Genomic DNA, 22,371 nt, shown 5'->3' on the forward strand with positions numbered 1-22,371 from the left:
CCCCCGCCTGTGTCCGCTACCCCCCGCCTGTGTCCACTACCCCCCGCCTGTGTCCACTACCCCCCGCCTGTGTCCACTACCCCCCGCCTGTGTCCACTACCCCCCGCCTGTGTCCACTACCCCCCGCCTGTGTCCACTACCCCCCGCCTGTGTCCACTACCCCCCGCCTGTGTCCACTTCCCCCCCCCCCCCCCCCCCCGAGTGTCAGCATAGCGGCAGTCTTACCATTACAGCCGCTCTCCTCGATCGCAGACCCGGTCTCCTCTCTGTCGCACCTCTAGTGTTTGGCTTCTGCAATGCGCGTCATCACATCAGTGAAGCCAAACACTAGAGGTGCGACAGAGAGGAGACCGGGTCTGCGATCGAGGAGAGCGGCTGGAATGGTAAGACTGCCACTATGCTGACACTCGGGGGGGAAGTGGACACAAGCGGGGGGTAGCGGACACAAGCGGGCGGGAGGTGGACACAAGCTGGCGGGAGGCGGACACAAGCGGGCGAGAGGCAGACACAGGCGGGGGGTAGCTGACACTAGCGGGCGGGAGGCGGACACAGGCAGGCGGGAGGCAGACACAGGCGGGGGGTAGCTGACACTAGCGGGCGGGAGGCGGACACAAGCGGGCGGGAGGCAGACACAGGCGAGGGGTAGCTGAAACTAGCGGGCGGGAGGCGGACACAAGCGGGCGGGAGGCAGACACAGGCGGGCGGGAGGCAGACACAGGCGGGGGGTAGCGGACACTAGCAGGGAGGCGAGCGAGAAGAGGCGGACCACACAAGGAGCCAGGGGCACACAGCGCGGCACATTAAACACAAAGTACTATCACTGGGAGCGGACCACACAAGCAGGTAATGCAGTCTTATACGGCAAATGCAGGGAATCCCCGACATTTTAACACCCGCCGATACGAACCGCAGCAACGTCGGAGATTCCCTGCATTTGCCGTATAAGACGCAGGAACTTTTTCTCCCCATTTTGGGGAGAGAAAAAGTGCGTCTTATACGGCGAAAAATAGCAGCAAACTGCAACACATATCCATACAGACTAGATACTTGCCAGACCTACCATCTCCCCATGGCCTCTTCTAATAGAACACCTCGGTCTGACAGTGAATACCACAAATCACTGGCGCACAGTTCCTTCCAACCCAACATCTATTTGTCTATTTGTTCAAACCCCACTTTCTTTGTTTGGAGCAAGATAACCAGAGTTCCAAATACTTTCTGGGATGACTTTCTGGGATGACTTTAGAAACCACTAAATTCAGGTCATCATAAGTGGTGCTGTGAGGAATGATGTACAATGGAGTACAATGGCTGCACCACTAATAACTGTAATGATCGCTGCTGCAGCAGCTATTGCTGGAAGTAGTGCTGCAGCTCAGGCAGTTCTGATCTATTTCCATGCAAACTGCATAGCTTTGTCTGTCTTTCCCTGCTGTCAGCTTGTGACTGATTATCATTCACCTGTGTGGGAATCTGCATGTCTGCTCCCATTGGATGACCTCAGTATAAAGATCTGCTTCCTGCAGGGTTTCCTTGGGTTTTCATAGCTTCAGTGTAAGCCAGTCTTGCTGTCGCTTTAGCCCCCGATCGTGTTTCTTGTTATAAAGATACTTTGCTGGTCTTTGCATCATATATTGGTTCATTGCCAATATATATGCATACCAGCACGTTTATTATTTTCCTTGTATTTGTGTTACGTGATACATCAGTGTCGCTGATGTATACGTACACGAACTGTTTATATCCTGTGTTCAGTTAGTCAGTTTTCCAGCACGTTTTGGTAGTTTGCGCGTACCGTGAACACCCGTGCTGAGCTAGTTATCCTGTTCCTGGTCCTGTTTGTGGATTGCGTTCATCTCTGCGAAGAGATAACGAATCCTTCTGAATCCTGTTCTGTTACCGTTTGTGGATTGCGTTCATCTCTGCGAAGAGATAGCGAATCCTTCTGGGTCCTGTTCCCTGTATTACTCCATTCCTAGTCAGCGTTCCTGCTTATGTCATATATCGGTTCATTGCCGATATATACATATGTTAGTCAGACGTTACAAATAGTTTCATTGATAGCTGTAATTGTAATACGCTAGGAAAACATACTTATTGTATATTTATCTGTGTTACGTTTATCTATCTTAATCCTGCTATTTTCTGACTGTCCTGTCCTGTCTTTGTGAGGCACGCCATCGCCGCAGCGCATTGGCTGCCTCATTCCAGTCTGTCTGGTTTTGGACGCTTGCTGTCGCTAAGTAGCCGCTAGCTGGCAAGCGTTCATTCTGTCTACCTGTCCTGATCTCCTCAGTTCTGGTTTGTGCGCTCAGCGCTACTTTGCGCTGAGACGTTATTACGAAAGCATTGTTTGTGGCTGTCAGATCTGCACCGGCTCTGTGCGCCACAATCTCCTATTGGAGTCAGTCTTCCCCTCCACTATACTAGGGATAGCCTGTTTTCTGGTGCTAGTGTGTGTACCTCCTCCACGCCAGTTCATGCGTTGCATGCTGACTGTGGAGAATACACCACCAAGCCTTACAATAACATCCCATATTGCTTCTGTTGAATTACATGAGGTACCCAAATAAGCAGCAGGTCAATCCTGTGAGGTAAAAGTCTCAGCTGCATGAGTTGACAGCTTATGAATTATTAATATGGCTGTGCAGCTTTGTAGTACAGACAGTAGTCTACTTATAAAAAGGGGGGAAAAAAACAGAATCTAGGCTCATCACTTCAAATTAGGCCATTTAAATAAGTTATAAGCGATCACTTTAACCACTTGCCGACCGCCCACAGCCCATGGGCGGCGGCAAAGTGGATGCCTTAAGGACCGCAATACGCCTTAGGGCGTTGCGTCCTTTTCCTATGCCGGGGGAGCGATCGCGTCATTGATGACGCGCGCTTCCCCCGGCAACTGGCTCCGCCCACCCGCCGTAACATCCCGCCGGCCATACGGAAGCGCCGGCGGAATGTTAACCCCGCGATCGCCGCTACAAAGTGTATAATACACTTTGTAATGTATACAAAGTGTATTATACAGGCTGCCTCCTGCCCTGGTGGTCCCAGTGTCGGAGGGACCACCAGGGCAGGCTGCAGCCACCCTAGTCTGCACCCAAACACACTGATCTGCCCCCCCCCGCCCACTGATCGCCCACAGCACCCCTCAGACCCCCCCCTGCCCACCCCCCAGACCCCTGTTTGCACCCAATCACCCCCCTAATAACCCATCAATCACTCCCTGTCACTATCTATCAACGCTATTTTTTTTTATCTCCCCCCCTGCCCCCTCCTGATCACCCCCCCACCCCTCAGATTCTCCCCAGGACCCCCCCCCCCTGTGTACTGTATGCATCTATCCCCCCTGATAACCTGTCAATCACCTGTCAATCACCCATCAATCACCCATCAATCACCCCCTGTCACTGCCACCCAACAATCAGCCCCTAACCTGCCCCTTGCGGGCAATCTGATCACCCACCCACACCAATAGATCGCCCGCAGATCCGACATCAGATCACCTCCCAAATCCATTGTTTACATCTATTCTCTCCTCTAAACACCCACTAATTACCCTTCAATCACCCATCAATCACCCCCTATCACCACCTGTCACTTTTACCTATCAGATCAGACCCTAATCTGCCCCTTGCGGGCTCCCAATCACCCGCCAACACGCTCAGATTGCCCTCTGACCCCCCCTTATCAATTCGCCAGTGCATTAATTACATCTATTCTTCCCTGTAATAACCCACTGATCACCTGTCAATCACCTGCCAATCACCTATCACCCATCAATCACCCCCTGTCACTGCCACCCATCAATCAGCCCCTAACCTGCCCCTTGCGGGCAATTTGATCACCCACCCACACCAATAGATCGCCCGCAGATCCGACATCAGATCACCTCCCAAATCCATTGTTTACATCTATTCTCTCCTCTAAACACCCACTAATTACCCATCAATCACCCATCAATCACCCCCTATCACCACCTGTCACTTTTACCTATCAGATCAGACCCTAATCTGCCCCTTGCGGGCACCCAATCACCCGCCAACACGCTCAGATTGCCCTCTGACCCCCCCTTATCAATTCACCAGTGCATTAATTACATCTGTTCTTCCCTGTAATAACCCACTGATCACCTGTCAATCACCTGCCAATCACCTATCACTCATCAATCACCCCCTGTCACCCCCTGTCACTGCCACCCATCAATCAGCCCCTAACCTGCCCCTTGCGGGCAATCTGATCACCCACCCACACCATCCGATCGCCTGCAGACCCGCAGTCAGATCACCTACCAAGTGCATTGCATCTGTTCTCTCCTCTAAACACCCACTAATTACCCATCAATCACCCCCTGTCACTGCTACCCATCAGATTAGACCCCCATCTGCCCCTAGGGCACCCAGTCACCCGCCCACACCCTCAGACCCCAGCCCTGATCACCTCGCCATTGCATTACTTGCATCTATTCCCCCCACTAATCACACCTTGAGACACCCATCAATCACCTCCTGTCACTACCTGTCACCCCCTAGCACACCTACCCATCAGATCAGGCCCTAATTTGCCCCGTGTGGGCTCCTGATCACTCGGCCAAACCCTCAGATCCCCCTCAGACCCCCTTCTGATCACCTCCCCAGTGCATTGAGTGCATCTATTTTCCCCTCTAATCACCCCCTGAGACACCCATCAATCACCTCCTGTCACCCCCCTAGCACTCCTATCCATCAGATCAGGCCCAATACAACCTGTCATCTAAAAGGCCACCCTGCTTATGACCGGTTCCACAAAATTCGGCCCCTCATAGACCACCTGTCATCAAAATTTGCAGATGCTTATACCCCTGAACAGTCATTTTGAGACATTTGGTTTCCAGACTACTCACGGTTTTGGGCCCGTAAAATGCCAGGGCGGTATAGGAACCCCACAAGTGACCCCATTTTAGAAAAAAGACACCCCAAGGTATTCTGTTAGGTGTATGACGAGTTCATAGAAGATTTTATTTTTTGTCAAAAGTTAGCGGAAATTGATTTTTATTGTTTTTTTTTCACAAAGTGTCATTTTTCACTAACTTGTGACTAAAAATAAAATCTTCGATGACCTCGCCATACACCTAATGGAATACCTTGGGGTGTCTTCTTTCTAAAATGGGGTCACTTGTGGGGTTCCTATACTGCCCTGGCATTTTAGGGGCCCTAAACCGTGAGGAGTAGTCTAGAAAACAAATGCCTCAAAATGACCTGTGAATAGGACGTTGGGCCCCTTAGCGCACCTAGGCTGCAAAAAAAGTGTCACACGTGGTATCGCCGTACTCAGGAGAAGTAGTATAATGTGTTTTGGGGTGTATTTTTACACATACCCATGCTGGGTGGGAGAAATCTCTCTGTAAATGGACAATTGTGTGTAAAAAAAAATCAAACAATTGTCATGTACAGAGATATTTCTACCACCCAGCATGGGTATGTGTAAAAATACACCACAAAACACATTATACTACTTCTCCTGAGTACGGCGGTACCACATGTGTGGCACTTTTTTACACCCTAAGTGCGCTAAGGGGCCCAAAGTCCAATGAGTACCTTTAGGATTTCACAGGTCATTTTGCGACATTTAGTTTCAAGACTACTCCTCGCGGTTTAGGGCCCCTAAAATGCCAGGGCAGTATAGGAACCCCACAAATGACCCCATTCTAGAAAGGAGACACCCAAAGGTATTCCGTTAGGAGTATGGTGAGTTCATAGAAGATTTTATTTTTTGTCACAAGTTAGCGGAATATGACACTTTGTGAAGAAAAACAATTCAAATCAATTTCCGCTAACTTGTGGCAAAAAATAAAATCTTCTATGAACTCACCATACTCCTAACGGAATACCTTGGGGTGTCTTCTTTGTAAAATGGGGTCATTAGTGGGGTTCCTATACTGCCCTGGCATTTTAGGGGCCCTAAACCGTGAGGAGTAGTCTTGAAACAAAAATGACCTGTGAAATCCTAAAGGTACTCATTGGACTTTGGGCCCTTTAGCGCAGTTAGGGTGCAAAAAAGTGCCACACATGTGGTATTGCCGTACTCGGGAGAAGTAGTATAATGTGTTTTGGGGTGTATTTTTACACATACCCATGCTGGGTGGGAGAAATACCTCTGTAAATGACAATCTTTTGATTTTTTTTACACACAATTGTCCATTTACAGAGTTATTTCTCCCACCCAGCATGGGTATGTGTAAAAATACACCCCAAAACACATTGTACTACTTCTCCCGAGTACGGCGATACCACATGTGTGGCACTTTTTTGCACCCTAACTGCGCTAAAGGGCCCAAAGTCCAATGAGTACCTTTAGGATTTCACAGGTCATTTTGAGAAATTTCGTTTCAAGACTACTCCTCACGGTTTAGGGCCCCTTAAATGCCAGGGCAGTATAGGAACCCCACAAATGACCCCATTTTAGAAAGAAGACACCCCAAGGTATTCCGTTAGTAGTATGGCGAGTTCATAGAAGATTTTATTTTTTGTCACAAGTTAGCGGAAATTGATTTTAATTGTGTTTTTTCACAAAGTGTCATTTTCCGCTAACTTGTGACAAAAAATAAAATCTTCTATGAACTCACCATACTCCTAACGGAATACCTTTGGGTGTCTGCTTTCTAAAATGGGGTCACTTGTGGGGTTCCTATACTGCCCTGGCATTTTAGGGGCCCTAAACCGTGAGGAGCAGTCTTGAACCCAAATGTCTCAAAATGACCTGTGAAATCCTAAAGGTACTCATTGGACTTTGGGCCCCTTAGCGCAGTTAGGCTGCAAAAAAGTGCCACACATGTGGTACTGCCGTGCTCAGAAGTAGTATAATGTGTTTTGTGGTGTATTTTTACATATATCCATGCTGGGTGGGAGAAATATCTCAGTAAATGACACATTTTTGATTTTTTTTACACACACTTGTCCATTTACAGAGAGATTTCTCTCACCCAGCATGGGTATGTGTAAAAATACACCCCAAAACACATTATACTACTTCTCCTGAGTACGGCGATACCACATGTGTGACACTTTTTTGCAGCCTAGGTGCGCTAAGGGGCCCAACGTCCTATTCACAGGTCATTTTGAGGCATTTGTTTTCTAGACTACTCCTCACGGTTTAGGGCCCCTAAAATGCCAGGGCAGTATAGGAACCCCATAAGTGACCCCATTTTATAAAGAAAACACCCCAAGGTATTCCGTTAGGTGCATGGTGATTTTATAGAAGATTTTATTTTTTTGTCACAAGTTAGTGAAAAATGACACTTTGTGAAGAAAACAATAAAAATCAATTTCCGCTAACTTTTGACAAAAAATGAAATCTTCTATGAACTCGTCATACACCTAACAGAATACCTTGGGGTGTCTTTTTTCTAAAATGGGGTCACTTGTGGGGTTCCTATACTGCCCTGGCATTTTTTAGGCCCAAAACCGTGAGTAGTCTGGAAACCAAATGTCTCAAAATGACTGTTCAGGAGTATAAGCATCTGCAAATTTTGATGACAGGTGGTCTATGAGGGGGCGAATTTTGTGGAACCGGTCATAAGCAGGGTGGCCTCTTACATGACAGGTTGTATTGGGCCTGATCTGATGGATAGGAGTGCTAGGGGGGTGACAGGAGGTGATTGATGGGTGTCTCAGGGGGTGGTTAGAGGGAAAATAGATGCAATCAATGCACTGGAGAGGTGATCAGAAGGGGGTCTGAGGGGGATCTGAGGGTTTGGCCAAGTGATCAGGAGCCCACACGGGGCAAATTAGGGCCTGATCTGATGGGTAGGTGTGCTAGGGGGTGACAGGTGGTGACAGGAGGTGATTGATGGGTGTCTCAAGGTGTGATTAGAGGGGGGAATAGATGCAAGCAATGCACTGGCGAGGTGATCAGGGCTGGGGTCTGCGGGCGTTCTGAGGGTGTGGGCGGTTGATTGGGTGCCCTAGGGGCAGATAGGGGTCTAATCTGATAGGTAGCAGTGACAGGTGGTGACAGGGGGTGATTGATGGGTGATCAGTGAGTGATTAGATGGCAGAACAGATGTAAACAACGCACTTTGGAGGTGATCTGAGGGTAGGTCTGAGGCAATCTGATGGTGTGGGAGGGTGATCAGATGCCCGTAAGAGGCAGGTTAGGGTCTGATCTGATAAGTGGCAGTGACAGGTGGTGAATGACGGGTGATTGACGGGTGATTACAGGGGAGAGTAGATGTATACAGTACACAGGGGGGGGGGGGGAGGTCGTTCTGAGGGTGTGGGTGGGTGATTGGGTGCCCTAGGGGCAGATAGGGGTCTGATCTGATGGGTAGCAGTGACAGGTGGTGACAGGGGGTGATTGATGGGTAATTAGTGGGTGTTTAGAGGAGAGAACAGATGTAAACAATGCACTTGGTGATGTGACGTCGGACCTGCGGGCGATCTGATGGTGTGGGTGGGTGATCAGATTGCCCGCAAGGGGCAGGTTAGGGGCTGATTGATAGGTGGCAGTGACAGGGGGTGATTGATGGGTTATTGACAGGTGATCAGTGGGTTATTACAGCGGGGATAGAGGCATACAGTACACAGGGGGGGGGGATCTGGGGAGAATCTGAGGGGTGGGGGGATATCAGGAGGGAGCAGGGGCAGTTTAGGGCAAAAAAAATAGCATTGACAGATAGTGACAGGGAGTGATTGATGGGTGATTGGGTGCAAACAGTGGTCTGGGGCGTGGGCGGGGGTCTGAGGGGTGCTGTGGGCGATCAGAGGGCAGGGGGGGGAGATCAGTGTGCTTGGGTGCAGACTAGGGCGGCTGCAGCCTGCCCTGGTGGACCCTCAGACACTGGGACCACCAGGGCAGTAGGCAGCCTGTATAATAGGCTTTGTATACATTACAAAGCCTATTATACTCTGTGTCATCGGCGATCGGGCAGCTAGTAACCCGCCGGTGCTTCCGAACGGCTGGCGGGTTACAGCGTGAGGGGGCGGAGCCTGTCGCCGGCGGCTGATAGCGTCACGAATGACGCGATCGCCGCATAACCACGCCCGCAGCCGCCCCCACCGATGGGCGTATTGCGGTCGTTTGGGCCCAGCCTTTGCCGCCGTCCATGGGCTAGGGGCGGTCCTCAAGTGGTTAAGAAAAGATAACGATTTCTTGTGGGAAATTTTTGCTTTGTTTAATTTGCTTTGAACTATTATCAACTTCTTCTGCAGTTTGTACAATACTGTAACATCAAACAAGTAAAGACGCAACAATAAGAACAGTATAGTACTGTTATACTTTGTATTTATAATACATTTAACTCGAGTCATTTGTAAGCAAGGGAATCAGAGGCGTAGCTAGGGATTATGGTGCCCCAAAGCAGAATTTTGATGGGGCCCTCAGACTTAGGCACTCTTGGGCAATGCCACTTGTCCCTAACCAATAGGATATAAACTGACTGGGCAATATTCATTCCTATGCAAGTTACACTGCAAATAGTCTATGGGCACCGAGGTAAAATCAGAGGGAAAAGAAACACAGGAACATTAATAATTAACACATCAATTACCACTTGGGCCCAATATGCTCCAGGGACCCATAGCAATTGCTATAGCTGCTTTGGCTATTGCTACGCCCTTGAGGGGAATATTTGTCTTAGCTGTGATAAGTTTTGGTTCCCTTTTCCATGTTCACATAGTCAGAATAAGGCTGTCTGCTAAACAGGTGTGTGTCTATGGCAGGATGGTTCCTTCAAGGCCAGAACTGGTTGTCTTTGAAAAGTATTATTTGAGTCTATGAAACTGGACCTACACTAAGAAAAGTAAATTGTTCACCTCAATCAAAAAAATGCTGCTTTGCACCTCAATCTAAAAAATACGGCTTTCCTGGTAGAGATAATGAGATGCTAATAACAGAACAGTTAAACTTGAACAAGTCACAGTAATCGACGGCTTTTGTACTGTGCAGTAACAACCAGCACAAGCACTTTTTTGCCCGCTGCTGTGGAGAAATCTTTGCTGCTGCCAAATTCTCAAAACTCAGCTGTCTTTATCTGAGCAACTTCTAAATAGCCCAAGGCTGTCCAACTTTAGTCCTAGATGGCCATATCCATGCCAGTGTTTAGGATGAACTGAGAAATGGAGAAATGTATTCAACTTGATGACCCACACCTTTCCAGATTCACTTCCATCAATTAATTTGAGCTGTTCCAAAAATGTGTGAAGACCTTGCCCCTAGAAGATTGGCGTTGCGCAGCACTGAACTAGCCTAACTCTCAACTGCAACATGGAGACCTGACTCAAATGGGGTCAACTGCATGGCAGTCCACTTTTGGTTCGATTGACTGGTAATGGGAATCTAAAAGCAATGAAGATATCTCTACAGCACTGTACACGGCTGGTGTAGATGACAAGACAAGACAAACATTTATATTGCACTTTTCTCCTGGCGGACTCAAAGCGCCAGAGCTGCAGCCACTAGGACGCGCTCTATAGGCAGTAGCAGTGTTAGGGAGACTTGCCCAAGATCCCCTACTGAATAGGTGCTGGCTTACTGAACAGGCAGAGCCGAGATTTGAACCCTGGTCTCCTGCATCAGAGGCAGAGCCCTTAACCATTACACATACCAGCCACTTAGTACTGCATGGTACAACAGCCATGGTGGAAGGAACCAGTATCACCCTCTGTTCTGAATGCTAAGTTGAGATAATCTTCACCCTTCTTCTCTTACATCTTAAAGAGAACCCGAGGTGGGTTTGAAGAATATTATCTGCATACAGAGGCTGGATCTGCCTATACAGCCCAGCCTCTGTCGCTATCCCAAACCCCCCTAAGGTCCCCCTGCACTCTGCAATCCCTCATAAATCACAGCCACACTGCTGACAAACAGCTTGTCAGAGCTGGCTGTGTTTATCTCTATAGTGTCAGTCTGCTGCTCTCCCCGCCTCCTGCAGAACTCCAGTCCCCGCCTGCATCCCTTCCCTCCCTGCTGATTGGAGAGAAGGGACGGGGGCAGGGACCGGAGCTATGCAGGAGGCGGGGGAGCAGCTGAGACTGACACTACAGATGTAAACACAGCCTCACAGCATGGCTGTGATTTATGAGGGATTGCAGAGTGCAGGGGGACCTTAGTGGGGTTTGGGATAGCAACAGAGGCTGGGCTGTATAGGCAGATCCAGCCTCTGTATGCAGATAACATTCTTTAAACACACCTCGGGTTCTCTTTAATACTGTAACTCACTTTTGGTGAATGTGGGAGCAGCTCCATGAAGTTAGTGGTTGCCTCCATCCCTCAGCTCTCCACAGTACATTCTGGGATCCTTGCTAACCTTTTAGTGCACACAAGCGAGACGATAACAGCACCCACTCCAGATGTACTTTTAAAGAAGCATATCTACAAAGCAGTAAGCAAGCATGATGCATTGTAATCTTAGCTTTAAATTCAGGGTCATTATAGTGATTTTGTGCATAATACCTTCTCTAGCACTGGTTTGTAGGTGGCTACTAGAGTTAGCATATGTGTACTTTTTCCTTTTTGCTACCATAAGAGATTTTCCACTTGAGTTCTTAATGTTTTTTTAATACTTCCAGTAATGGTACTGTCTTGTGGCATTATTGTTGGAAAGATTCTGCCCTCCAGTAATGGCCTTTGTAGGCATTGCTCAGTACATCCAACGTTGTTGTGACAGCGCTCCTCTGGCAACCTAAAACCAATGAACACAGTCGCATATAGTGCATTACTGTAATACAGATCGACAATACATCAAAACACTCCACCCAACACGTGCACAGGTGATAAAATGGTGATAGCAATGTGTTCCCCTCTCAGGGAGATAAAGCCCCTTCGGTATAGCAGCTCACCAGATGGACACCACCTCAGATTCCAGGTGGGTCTAGCGCGTGGCCTTCAGGCGGCTAACTTTCAATCACAACCTCCACACTTCAATGAAAAAAAGCCTTTATTGCACAGATCATATATGGTCAGTAGAAGAGCCAGGCACGTCTTCTACTGACCATATATGATCTGTGCAATAAACCTGGAGCCGCTTTGATTCTATTACTAAGCGAATGTGGAGGCTTTTTTCATTGAAGTGTGGAGGTTGTGATTGAAAGTTAGCCGCCTGAAGGCCACGCGCTAGACCCACCTGGAATCTGAGGTGGTGTCCATCTGGTGAGCTGCTATACCAAAGGGGCTTTATCTCCCTGAGAGGGGAACACATTGCTATCTCCATTTTATCACCTGTGCACGTGTTGGGTGGAGTGTTTTGATGTATTGTCGATCTGTATTCCAGTAATGCACTATATGCGACTGTGTTCATTTGTTTTAGGTTGCCAGAGGAGCGCTGTCACAACAACGTTGGATTTTTGATACAGGACTTGTGGTAGCGAATACTCATTTAGACATTTCTGTATTTGGCTGGCGCAGTTTGTGTTTATGATACATTGCTCAGTACATGTTTTCAGGGGAAATGCTGGAACTGTGGACATACTGTAGTTGCAGCTGTAGGTTTTTTGAAGAATGAGCTGCATAGTAAATCAATTTTGATGGACAAAGTGGTGTTCAAGAAGATGACCGACTTAGTGGAAGAGACAGTTTGTGATTGATGGGCAGAAGACATTGAATAATAAGGGAACTTCTATGAAGGATAATTTTTCTCCATCGGGCGGTATAAATTTCAGTCAGTATTGTGCTAATAAAAACATAATTTCTGTTATAAGGTGTCAAAGTGTTGCTCTCCGTGACAATCCACCTGAAATTTGCATACCATGAGGACATTTTACTCTCCATTGCAATACCCATGAGACAAAGAAATACATCATTATTAAAATAGAAATAATTATGCCAGAGTCCTGTTTACCTGTAAGAGTGGGGACAATGCAGACAAAGTACATCCACAGTAACTAGTAATGTGTCTGACTGCAATTGATAAATGCTATGGAGATTAAAGTACTCCTCTCACAAAGGAGAAATGGAAGCAAATACTGTGGGCCTTAAAAAATGATATGTTTCTGCTTATGTTCCCTGGTTTTTAAATCACTTACCATACTTCAAACTGATCTATTGCAAATGCCTTCTATTTTAAGAAGCTTTTTTTTTTAGGAAGAGGGCTTTTTGGTCTCTTAGGCAGGGAACACACTTGACTGTTTTCGTGCGCGTTTTCTGCACAGGAAAACTGAGAACTCATGTTAATCAATGGGCTAGTAATATGTTGTTCGCGCGCAGAAAAAAACCTGACATTCTGCATCCTGATTCTGCACATTTTGTCAGTTTTCTCTATCAACTACATCAGCTGCTGTGAAAAAACGCGCGCGTTTTCCTGCATAGAAACACACTTGGTGTGCAGAAAAAGTATGCAGGAAAACGCGCGCAAAAAACTGAAAGACAAGTGTGTTCCGTGCCTAGCCCCTTATCCTTTCCTAGTGGTTCTGGGTCATCATGAGTTATCTGGGTATTCTGTAGTACTGGTCCAAGCCCTATCAATCCATGCAATGCGCTGAGAAGGAGCAGGGACTCCTAAATGGCTGTATGGATGATGGATCGATGTAGCTCTGTCACTTGCATACCTGATGTTTACCTCTTTCAGGCAGAGAAAGAAAAAAAAAAAGTAACAGCCCACTGTACATACTGTACAAATATCTAGATCATCTCATCACGTCACCTCGGTTGTCCTTTAAGGCTAAATTGTTTCAAAGGCATTCTGTTTTAAGGCAAATTTATATTTAGCATAGCTGTATGGTCTCTTTAAGCCCCCGTATACATTTGTAGTGGTTTTGGGTCACCATGAGCTATCTGGATATTGCAGATTAACATTGCAGAACTGTTGTCCTGGCAACATCTGATAAACTGTACAAAATGTATCAAATGTGAATTGTTCAGATATGTTGGAGTAATAGGTTACTGGCGGATTCAATCCTACTTTATGCACCCCATCTGTGAGCCAGGTGGCCAGCTGTGCAGCTATGTGGTATTTGTGAATTGAGGGCAGGGTAAGGCCCTGTTTACACTTAATCAATTGGTGTGCGTTAGTACGAGTTTTTTTTTCATAGCAGTGCATTGGGAGGAAGATTTCAGTTAAAACGTGTTAAGTGTAAAAGAGGCCATATGAAAACATGGGCTTTACTTTGAAAATCCGTTTTCTTTCAGTTATAACTGAGAGCAACTGATCTGCCAGATTCTGCAGAAATCAGCTTCAAACTCTTGACCAGGATTAACTCTACACAAAGGAGATTAGCATTGTTATAATATTATAGAACATTGCAAGAGGGAGATACACCATCAATGTAAAAGATCTTATGCTGGATACACACGGTTAGCTCCCGCACTCGATTCCCGTCGATGCGCCGCTCAATTCCCGTTGATTCGTTTATTTCCGACATGTCCAATTCGCTTTTCGATGGATCGTTAGGTCGATTTGCCATACATGGCAATCGACCTAAAAATCATCGAAATGCGCTCGGAAATGTTTGGGAATAATCGATTCGTCGGGAATAGAGCGGCGCATTCGATGCGTGAACGAACCATGTGTATTCAGCATTAGGCAGTGGCCTCAGTCTGATTAAATGAACACGCCCTGCAACTGACAACGGAAGCTAGACCATGCAGAGGTCTGGTCCATCAACCAGAGACACAGCTGCTTTGGGTCCTATGGGAAAAAAGCTATTTAAAAATATTTTGTTGTTGGATTTAACAAAATCTTTAGTATCTCTCAAAGACGTAAACATCTGGTCAGGTATGGTAAAGGACATACTGGCCGCTGGGGGAAAAGCTACAACCAGGGATTCACGGAACTTGTGGGTTCAGAGTGATGGTGACTGCAAGGAGAAACATAAGCAAAACGGTGTGGTGGTAGATATGAGAAGGTGGCAGTTTGATACAAGAATAAAAGGGGTTTTAGGCTCACTCTAGTGTCCAGGGGTGGCTTAAGTGCCTGGGAATACAGAGATTGCCTGCAGGAAATGCAAGACAGTTAAGACCATAGACTGAGGGAGAAGCAAGGATGAGCAGGCACTGCAATTTGAAGGGCTAAGAAGCTGCCTGAGGACATTAGGTACTCCACCACAACCCCGAAGATGGTAGTTCTCTTATGCAAGATCTTCAGGCATTCTCTCTAAAGCCTCATCTACACAGTACAATTTTCCAGCAGATCGGATCTATTAGACGAATCTATTAGATAATTTCCAATCGGTCCAATCGGATTGCGTTAGATTTTGCAATATATTTTGGGTACCCATCAAAGCGAAATCTATCACAAAATTGATCTGAAACAATTTGGACGTCTACACATGATGCAATTTATTATTAGATCTATCTAATAGATCCATCTATCTGATGGGAAATTGTACTGTGTAGATGAGGCTTTATTCTCTGTTGGGTTGTGCACAAGCAGAGACTCCATTGTAGCTGGATAGACCTTTTATTATAAAAGGGTATGGGCTGCAAGAGAGGGCCAGACAGCAAGAGTATGTATTGTAGGTAGAAGAAAAGTGTTGAGAAAAAGTGAGTGCAGAGAGGGGCGAGCAGGTCAAAGAAGGGAGTTCAGAGGCCATGACTCACAAAGCTGATCTATCTCAGGGTTTCACCCTGGGATGATGGGATCCACACTGGATATCAACTTCCACTTGCAGCAAGCCTTTGGGGGAAACCCAGGTCTCTGAAGATAATTTACCCCAACAACTAGGCCAGATAAAGGGGTGATAAGCCTTGGTCCTCAACCCAAATTAAAAGTATAAATTAAAGAGGAAGGACCAAAAATACTAAAGTAAATCAATTACCATAAGTAACAAAAAAATAAAGAACTATGTAAACATAGCAAAGTGTCTGTCCTGAAGATTGGAGCTTTGTGACCGAGGCAGGGTGGGTATTACCTAGGGGAGGAATTGTCCTTAATTAGTTTCTAATCTCCTATAGGCAAGTGCTACACCCCATTGGTTATTTCATGTATCCCTATGAATAACTGAGACATGATTTTCTAATTGAAAGGGGAATTTTAATTTAAAAAACTGTTAGATGCAATTTACTTCAGGGACCTTACATCTTCCAGTGTAACCTATTTGCTCAGTGGTAAAGAAGCAAATGGGATGATGATGTCTGAGGCATTCAAGAGACAGGCCAGATGCCTGCAACAGGAAACACTGATGTCACCTATCTGGAAAAGTAGTCAAGACAAGACATTACATTTATATTGTGCTTTTCTCCTGGCAGACTCAAATGCGTCGGGGCTGCAGCCACTTAGGGCGTGCTCCATGGGCACCCAGGATCATTAGGGAGCCTTGCCCAAAGACTCCATACTGTTTTACGTACTGCCTTGAGCCAGGATTCGAAACCTGCTCAAAGGTTCAAATTCCACATTAAATGGAAAAAAAGCCTTCCCAGTGTGCTATCCAGTAGTAAAGCAAAGCTGTCTGAATAACAAGACTGTACACAAGTCAGAAATACTCTCGCAGCTACAACTATTCACATGCATGTACTGTATTACTTTACTATTTCCACAATATAGAAATGTAAGCATTTTAGAGCAAAATATAGAAAGAAGTGATTCCTGTAGTGCTTTGGCTGCTTCTCTAATAGTGTTGTATATACAGGTAGTCCCCAACTTACGAATGCCCGACTTACGAAAGACTCGCCTATACAAACAGCATGGATTCAGTTTCCATGGGCATGAGCCAAAAAATGTTTTTCAAATTGGACTTGTAGTTTTTGAGAAAATCGATTTTTAAAAATTCAAACAAAAAATGGCTTTTAAACTTGTATAAGCAGGCACAGAGGGCAGAGGTGACATAGAGGGGGGCACAGAGGAGGTACAGGGGACAGAGATAGCACATTGTTCCGACTTAAGAACAGATTCAGGTTAAGAACGAACCTACAGTCCCCATCTCGCTTGTTAACCGAGGACTACCTGTAGCTCTGCTCCTTATGTAAGCAACTGATTGACTAAAGAATTTTACATAAAACATCTTCCAACAAATGAAACAACACTATCTACAGCAGACCTGACTGGGATAAACAAGTTCTTCCCAGTGCTTCTCACACTAGCTTTTTAGGAAGTCTGCACAAGTGTACCGGTGAGATTTATTGCATCCAGCCATATAACAAACACTTAGCAGACAGCTAGGATTTATGATAAAATATCCAGGTGGTGAGACTGAATCCACAGAGGCTGCTCCTGCCTCCCAGCCCATGCTTGCTGAATAAGAAAACAAATACAAAGACCATGTATGAGGAACGGGAGCACATCAGGTGACACAGTGTCTGACTCATTGAGCCAGAACGGATCATTAATGCATTTAATGCAGAACACTGCACTTTTCAATTACCTCTCGCCTTTCTGCAATGTAACTTGATTTTATCATCACTCCAAAAGCAAGATAGACAATTCAGAATGACAACGTTCGGTTGAAGTATTGAAAAACATATGACAGCTATAGCATTATGCAAACGATGTATCAGGGCTAGAAAAACCCTAGAGGGAAGGCAGCTATTGCACCAGAAAAAAGGAGCCTAATGTTTAGTAGCCATTTGTAAAAATGGCATTGTACAAGTGTATTGTACAAATGTATAAAGGCACAATCACATAAACATAGAAAAGTAGCAAGCATATATGAAGAGACCGTGTCTGGAAATAAGGGTGCGGGGGATTGCCACTAGTAGAATATCACTAAAATTAGCGATATTCTACTGCTGGATTTCGATAGTAAAGTATGGGTAATGTCTATCAATATTTTACTATGGCTAAACCTAACCCTAGACTCACACAGAATCCTCCCCTCTACTGATGCCTTGCCCTACAGACCCCCCGGTGGTGCCTAACTCTACGGACCCCCCGGTGGTGCCTAACCCTAAGAAAAGAAGGAAAACTTAACGCTGGTGAATTGGTACAGTACAAAATAAGTGAGCGATGTAATAACAGCGCAGGTGCCCGTGCAGCCACTCCCCAGTGCTCCGGCCCCGCCTCCGGTTCACTTCTGGAATTTCAGACTTTAAAGTCTGAAAACCACTGCGCCTGCGTTGCCGTGTCCTCGCTTCCCCTGATGTCACCAGGAGCGCACGGTGCAGGCACAGACCATACTGGGGCTGCGCAGTACATTCCTGGGGACATCAGCGGGATCGAGGACACGGCAACGCAGGCGCAGTGGTTTTCAGACTTTAAAGTCTGAAATCCTAGAAGTGAACCGGAGGCGGAGCCAGAGCATCGGTGAATGGCTGCGCGGGCACAGGATGTCTGCGGGGGACCGTTAGAAGCCCCGGGTAAGCTCAACTCATTTTCCCCAGACACCCCTACAGTATCCCTTTAAAGTGCAGAGGATTAATGAGTGCTTCTTTGCTAAAACCGCTGCACATATTTTCTAGGAAAACTGCATGCAGGTCAATGCAAGTGACTGGTAAAGTTATTATGTTGGCTATGGAAATAGCCAACATCTTGTTCTTCGAGTTCAGCTCGTTATTATTATGTTGGCTATGGAAATAGCCAACATCTTGTTCTTCGAGCTACACTCCCCAAACTGACCACATATTGTTGGTGTCACCCCAAATAAAAATATGTATTTTGGGGGGGTCACCCCAAAGTGGGCGGAGCTACCAACGGCCAATGAAAATGTAGCAATTTTCTATACGCTACTCCTCCCAGAGTTTTAGGAGTAGAATTCTGAAACTTTGCACACTTGTTCGGCTCATACCCGAATAGGTTGCTTGTCCCACCCTCCGTGCCCCTGTGGCGGACCCTCGAAGACCCCATTTTTTTAAACTTTCGCCACTTGTACAGCTTTGAAGTTACACTCACCAAACTTGGGTCACTTAGTCATGGGGTAAAGATGAAACATTCTATCACATTTTAGAGACCCCAAAAAGTGGCCGGAGCCACAAACAACCAATCAGATTTTCCCTATTGACTTCAATGAGAAAATGTAAACAGCTGTAATTCTCACTGTATTAAAGCCAGAGTCCCCAGACTTGGCACACTGGGTTATTGCGGCTAAAATTTACAAAAAGTGGTCGGAGTCTACCACAGCCAATCAAATTTCAGCCATTAGTTTAAATGGGAAAAATAAAAATTGCTGCTGTTCTTAGACGGTTAATGGCAGGATCCTGACACTTGGCACAGTTGGTCACTGAGGGACTGGGATTAAAATTTATAAAAGTGGGCGGGGCCTAAATCGAACAGATTTTTTTTAATTTAAATGGGAAAAATTAAAAAGGCTGCCGTTCTCGCAATATTGATTTCAGGGACCTCAAATATCGCAAATGTGGTCCCTGGGGGTCTCCACTTTAAGTTTAAAAAAACTGGGCGGAGCCACCAGCAACCAATTAAATTTCATTCATTGATTTTCAATAGAAAGAAATAAAACTGCTGCCATTTTTACACGTTAAATGCCAGCATTCACAAACGTTGGAGTGTTAGTCACTGGGTGTCTGTGGTTCACAATTAGGGGGGGAAGGGGCGGGGCAACAACAGCCAATCCGATTTCAGCCATTGACCTTAATGGAAAATGATAAACTGCTGCTATTAGCACAGTTTAAATACCAGGTGTCCCAAATTTGGCTCAGTTACTCACTGGGTGACTGCAGTCAAAAAATAGGAAAAGTGGGCGGAGCCACTAACATCCAATCAAATTTCACCTATGCACTTCAATGTAAAACTTTCAAATACTGCCACTCTCACAGTTTTAAAGCCAGAGGTCCAAAACTTGGCACAGACCATGACATGGTGGTTGATGTTAAAATTTTAGAAATGGGCGGAGCTTAAAACAGCCAATCAAATGTTACCTATTGCTAATCAATGTCAATATATAATTGCATGCTATTCTTTTACTGTTAATGGCAGGGACTTCAAACTTGGCACAGTCGGTCACTGGGGGACTGAGATTCAAATTTTAAAAATGGGCGGGGACAAAAACAGCCAATCGGGTTTTTCGATTGCTTTTAACCAGTTCGGCCTATCTGGACGAGCTTCCTCGTCCAGATAGGCACTGGTGCTGCCGCCGGCTCGTGCGCGCGATCGGGCGCGCCCCCGCGCGCGCTCCCGCTGCCCGCCGCTAGCCCCCCGATCAGTGAATGGGAATATAATTCCCATTCACCGATCTAACTTCCCCGCAGAAATACCGACGCTTTCTCTCCAGAGAGCGCGGTATTTCTGCCCCCAGGAAACAACTCCTCAGCATTTTAGTTCCTAGATGCGAGCTGGTTCGCATCTAGGAATTTTTGCACTGTGGCCATCTTGTGGCCAAATAGTAAACTGCACCCACATACATTTTTGATAAAAAAAAAACATTATTTTACATTTAAAATTAGCAGTTTCCCTCCCACACCAAAAATTACCCACATACACTTTTTTTATTTAAAAAAAAAAAAAACAACAATTAAAAAAAAAAAAAAAACAACATAAATAGTTACCCAAGGGTCTGAACTTTTTAAATATGCATGTCAAGAGAATATGTTATTATATTATTTAAAATTATAAGCTTATAAATAGGGATGGACGCAAATTGAAAAAATGCACCTTTATTTCTAAATGAAATATCGGCACCATAAATTGTGATAGGGACATCGTTTAAATGGTATAATAAGCGGGACAGATGGGCAAATAAAATACATGCGTTTTAATTACGGTAGCGTATATTAATTTCAAACTATAATGGCCAAAAACTGAGAAATAATGAATTTCTTCCGTTTTTTTCTTATTCTTCCTGTTAAAATGCATTTACAGTAAAGTGGCTCTTAGCAAAATGTATCACCCACAGAAAGCCTAATTGGTGGCGGAAAAAACGAGCTATAGATCAATTCATTGTGATAAGTAGCAATAAAGTTATAGGCGAATGAATGGGAGGTGAACGTTGCTCGAATGCATGAGATTTTCGGACCGCGGCGCTGAACCGGTTAATGGTGCATTTTGTTCTGCTTCAATTTTCACAGTTTTAAACCAGGTTTCACCGACTTTGTGTACTCTCTATGCACCAGGGGTGACGTGCCACAACACCTCTTGCGTTTCATAGCCAACATCCTGTGGTTTCTTCAGAAATGACACCATCTAGTTTCCATTAAACCACAAGTGCATGAAAAACATGAGTGCATTTTTTCTAAGCCTTTCTGTGCTGTTCTGGTGGGAAGAGCAGAAGCCGAGTATTGCTTACCTGCTGATGTAAGTCAGGTTGGAGGATCTATCATTTATTGTGAGTTCTGCTGGAAAGTAGAGCACATCCCATGCACTTTCAACAAGCAGATACACCCAATACTACAAAGATTAATTTGAGGTACCATGTGTCAGAACTGAGTGATCCACAAGACTGGTGGGAAAGTGTTGCAATTTTTTGGCAAGCCGAGCAGCTGACAAACATGTATTTTAACTGTGAAGATAATGTTTTGTCTGGAGTTCTCCTTTAATGTATTGTTTTAGCTTAACTGCGCACATATCACACATTTTCCTTATGGATGCTAGTCAGAAGATAAATAGTACCATTTGCTATAAATTTCAAGCACGCACATCATAAGACGCAGACACGCTTGAGCAATTTGGTGTTCTTCTACATTCAGCAATTCACCTGCAACACTTAAAACCCCAATAAAAGTTACACTATAGCTGTGCTTACACTAATATTCCGACAATTACATTAAGAGCTCTAACTACTCTCCACACAAGTTGTCTCCCTTGTGACAAGAATATTGCTTGCTCTCGGATCATGTTTATGTAACAAGAAATGCACCTAAAACATGAAAAATGATTGTGCTGCTAGGAAGAGGACTCTAGAGACAAGGAGTTTGGCCCTGCTCCAGCTGTTTGCTGGATGCAGCGTGTAAAAACAGCCTGCTAAAGGAGACAGGATGGGGTTTTCCCATAGAAAAACTGCAGCTGCCTTGTCATCAGCTTGTACAGGTCTATCTACAAACATACACAACACTGCCCAGGACACGAGGATGGGAAATGGAATGTGTGCAATCTCACCTCTCTTCAACCACCACTGGAACTGCTCCTTCACATTCCTCTGGCAACCTGTTTGCAAACAGCCCCTGAGGAAAAAATAAATCAACTTAGATCCAAGGCAAGCTAAAAAGAAACATCACAGCACTTATAAAGTGTTAAAGGAGAATTCCGCATATTGCTAATTGACTGAGAATTAAATAGGAATAACATTTCTTTATTTTCTGTTTCAAAAGGATGAATTTTGAATAGTGTTTTTTTGACTCTGTGGATATTGTGGAAACTTACAATAATGGGAGTCTGAAATGATAATTTTCATACGAAAAAGCTGTTTTGGGTATCTGCAAAGCAGCATGTTCTGTATACAAGGGGGGGACGGGATGAGCGGGAGCAAACTTCTGGAGCCTTTGGCGGTATGTAATAATAGCAATCACCTGTGGTTTCCCAGCATGTCCGACTGCTAACGAGCAATTGGCAAGTGTCAATGCATACCTGTACACACATTTGAA

At 45.5% G+C, this 22,371-nt stretch overlaps 1 protein-coding gene across 5 annotated transcripts in view; it reads right to left on the minus strand.

The window, feature by feature from the left end:
- Positions 1 to 22,371, minus strand: part of UIMC1 (ubiquitin interaction motif containing 1) — a 209,430-nt gene that overhangs the window by 94,808 nt on the left and 92,251 nt on the right. For all 5 annotated transcript variants that reach the window (XM_068277053.1, XM_068277054.1, XM_068277058.1 and 2 more), the window contains exon 6: positions 21,887 to 21,951. In XM_068277053.1, the coding sequence (XP_068133154.1) occupies positions 21,887 to 21,951 (65 nt within the window). The remainder of the gene's footprint in view (positions 1 to 21,886; positions 21,952 to 22,371) is intronic.

Source organism: Hyperolius riggenbachi, chromosome 3 (assembly GCF_040937935.1).
Source record: "Hyperolius riggenbachi isolate aHypRig1 chromosome 3, aHypRig1.pri, whole genome shotgun sequence".
NCBI lineage: Eukaryota > Metazoa > Chordata > Amphibia > Anura > Hyperoliidae > Hyperolius > Hyperolius riggenbachi.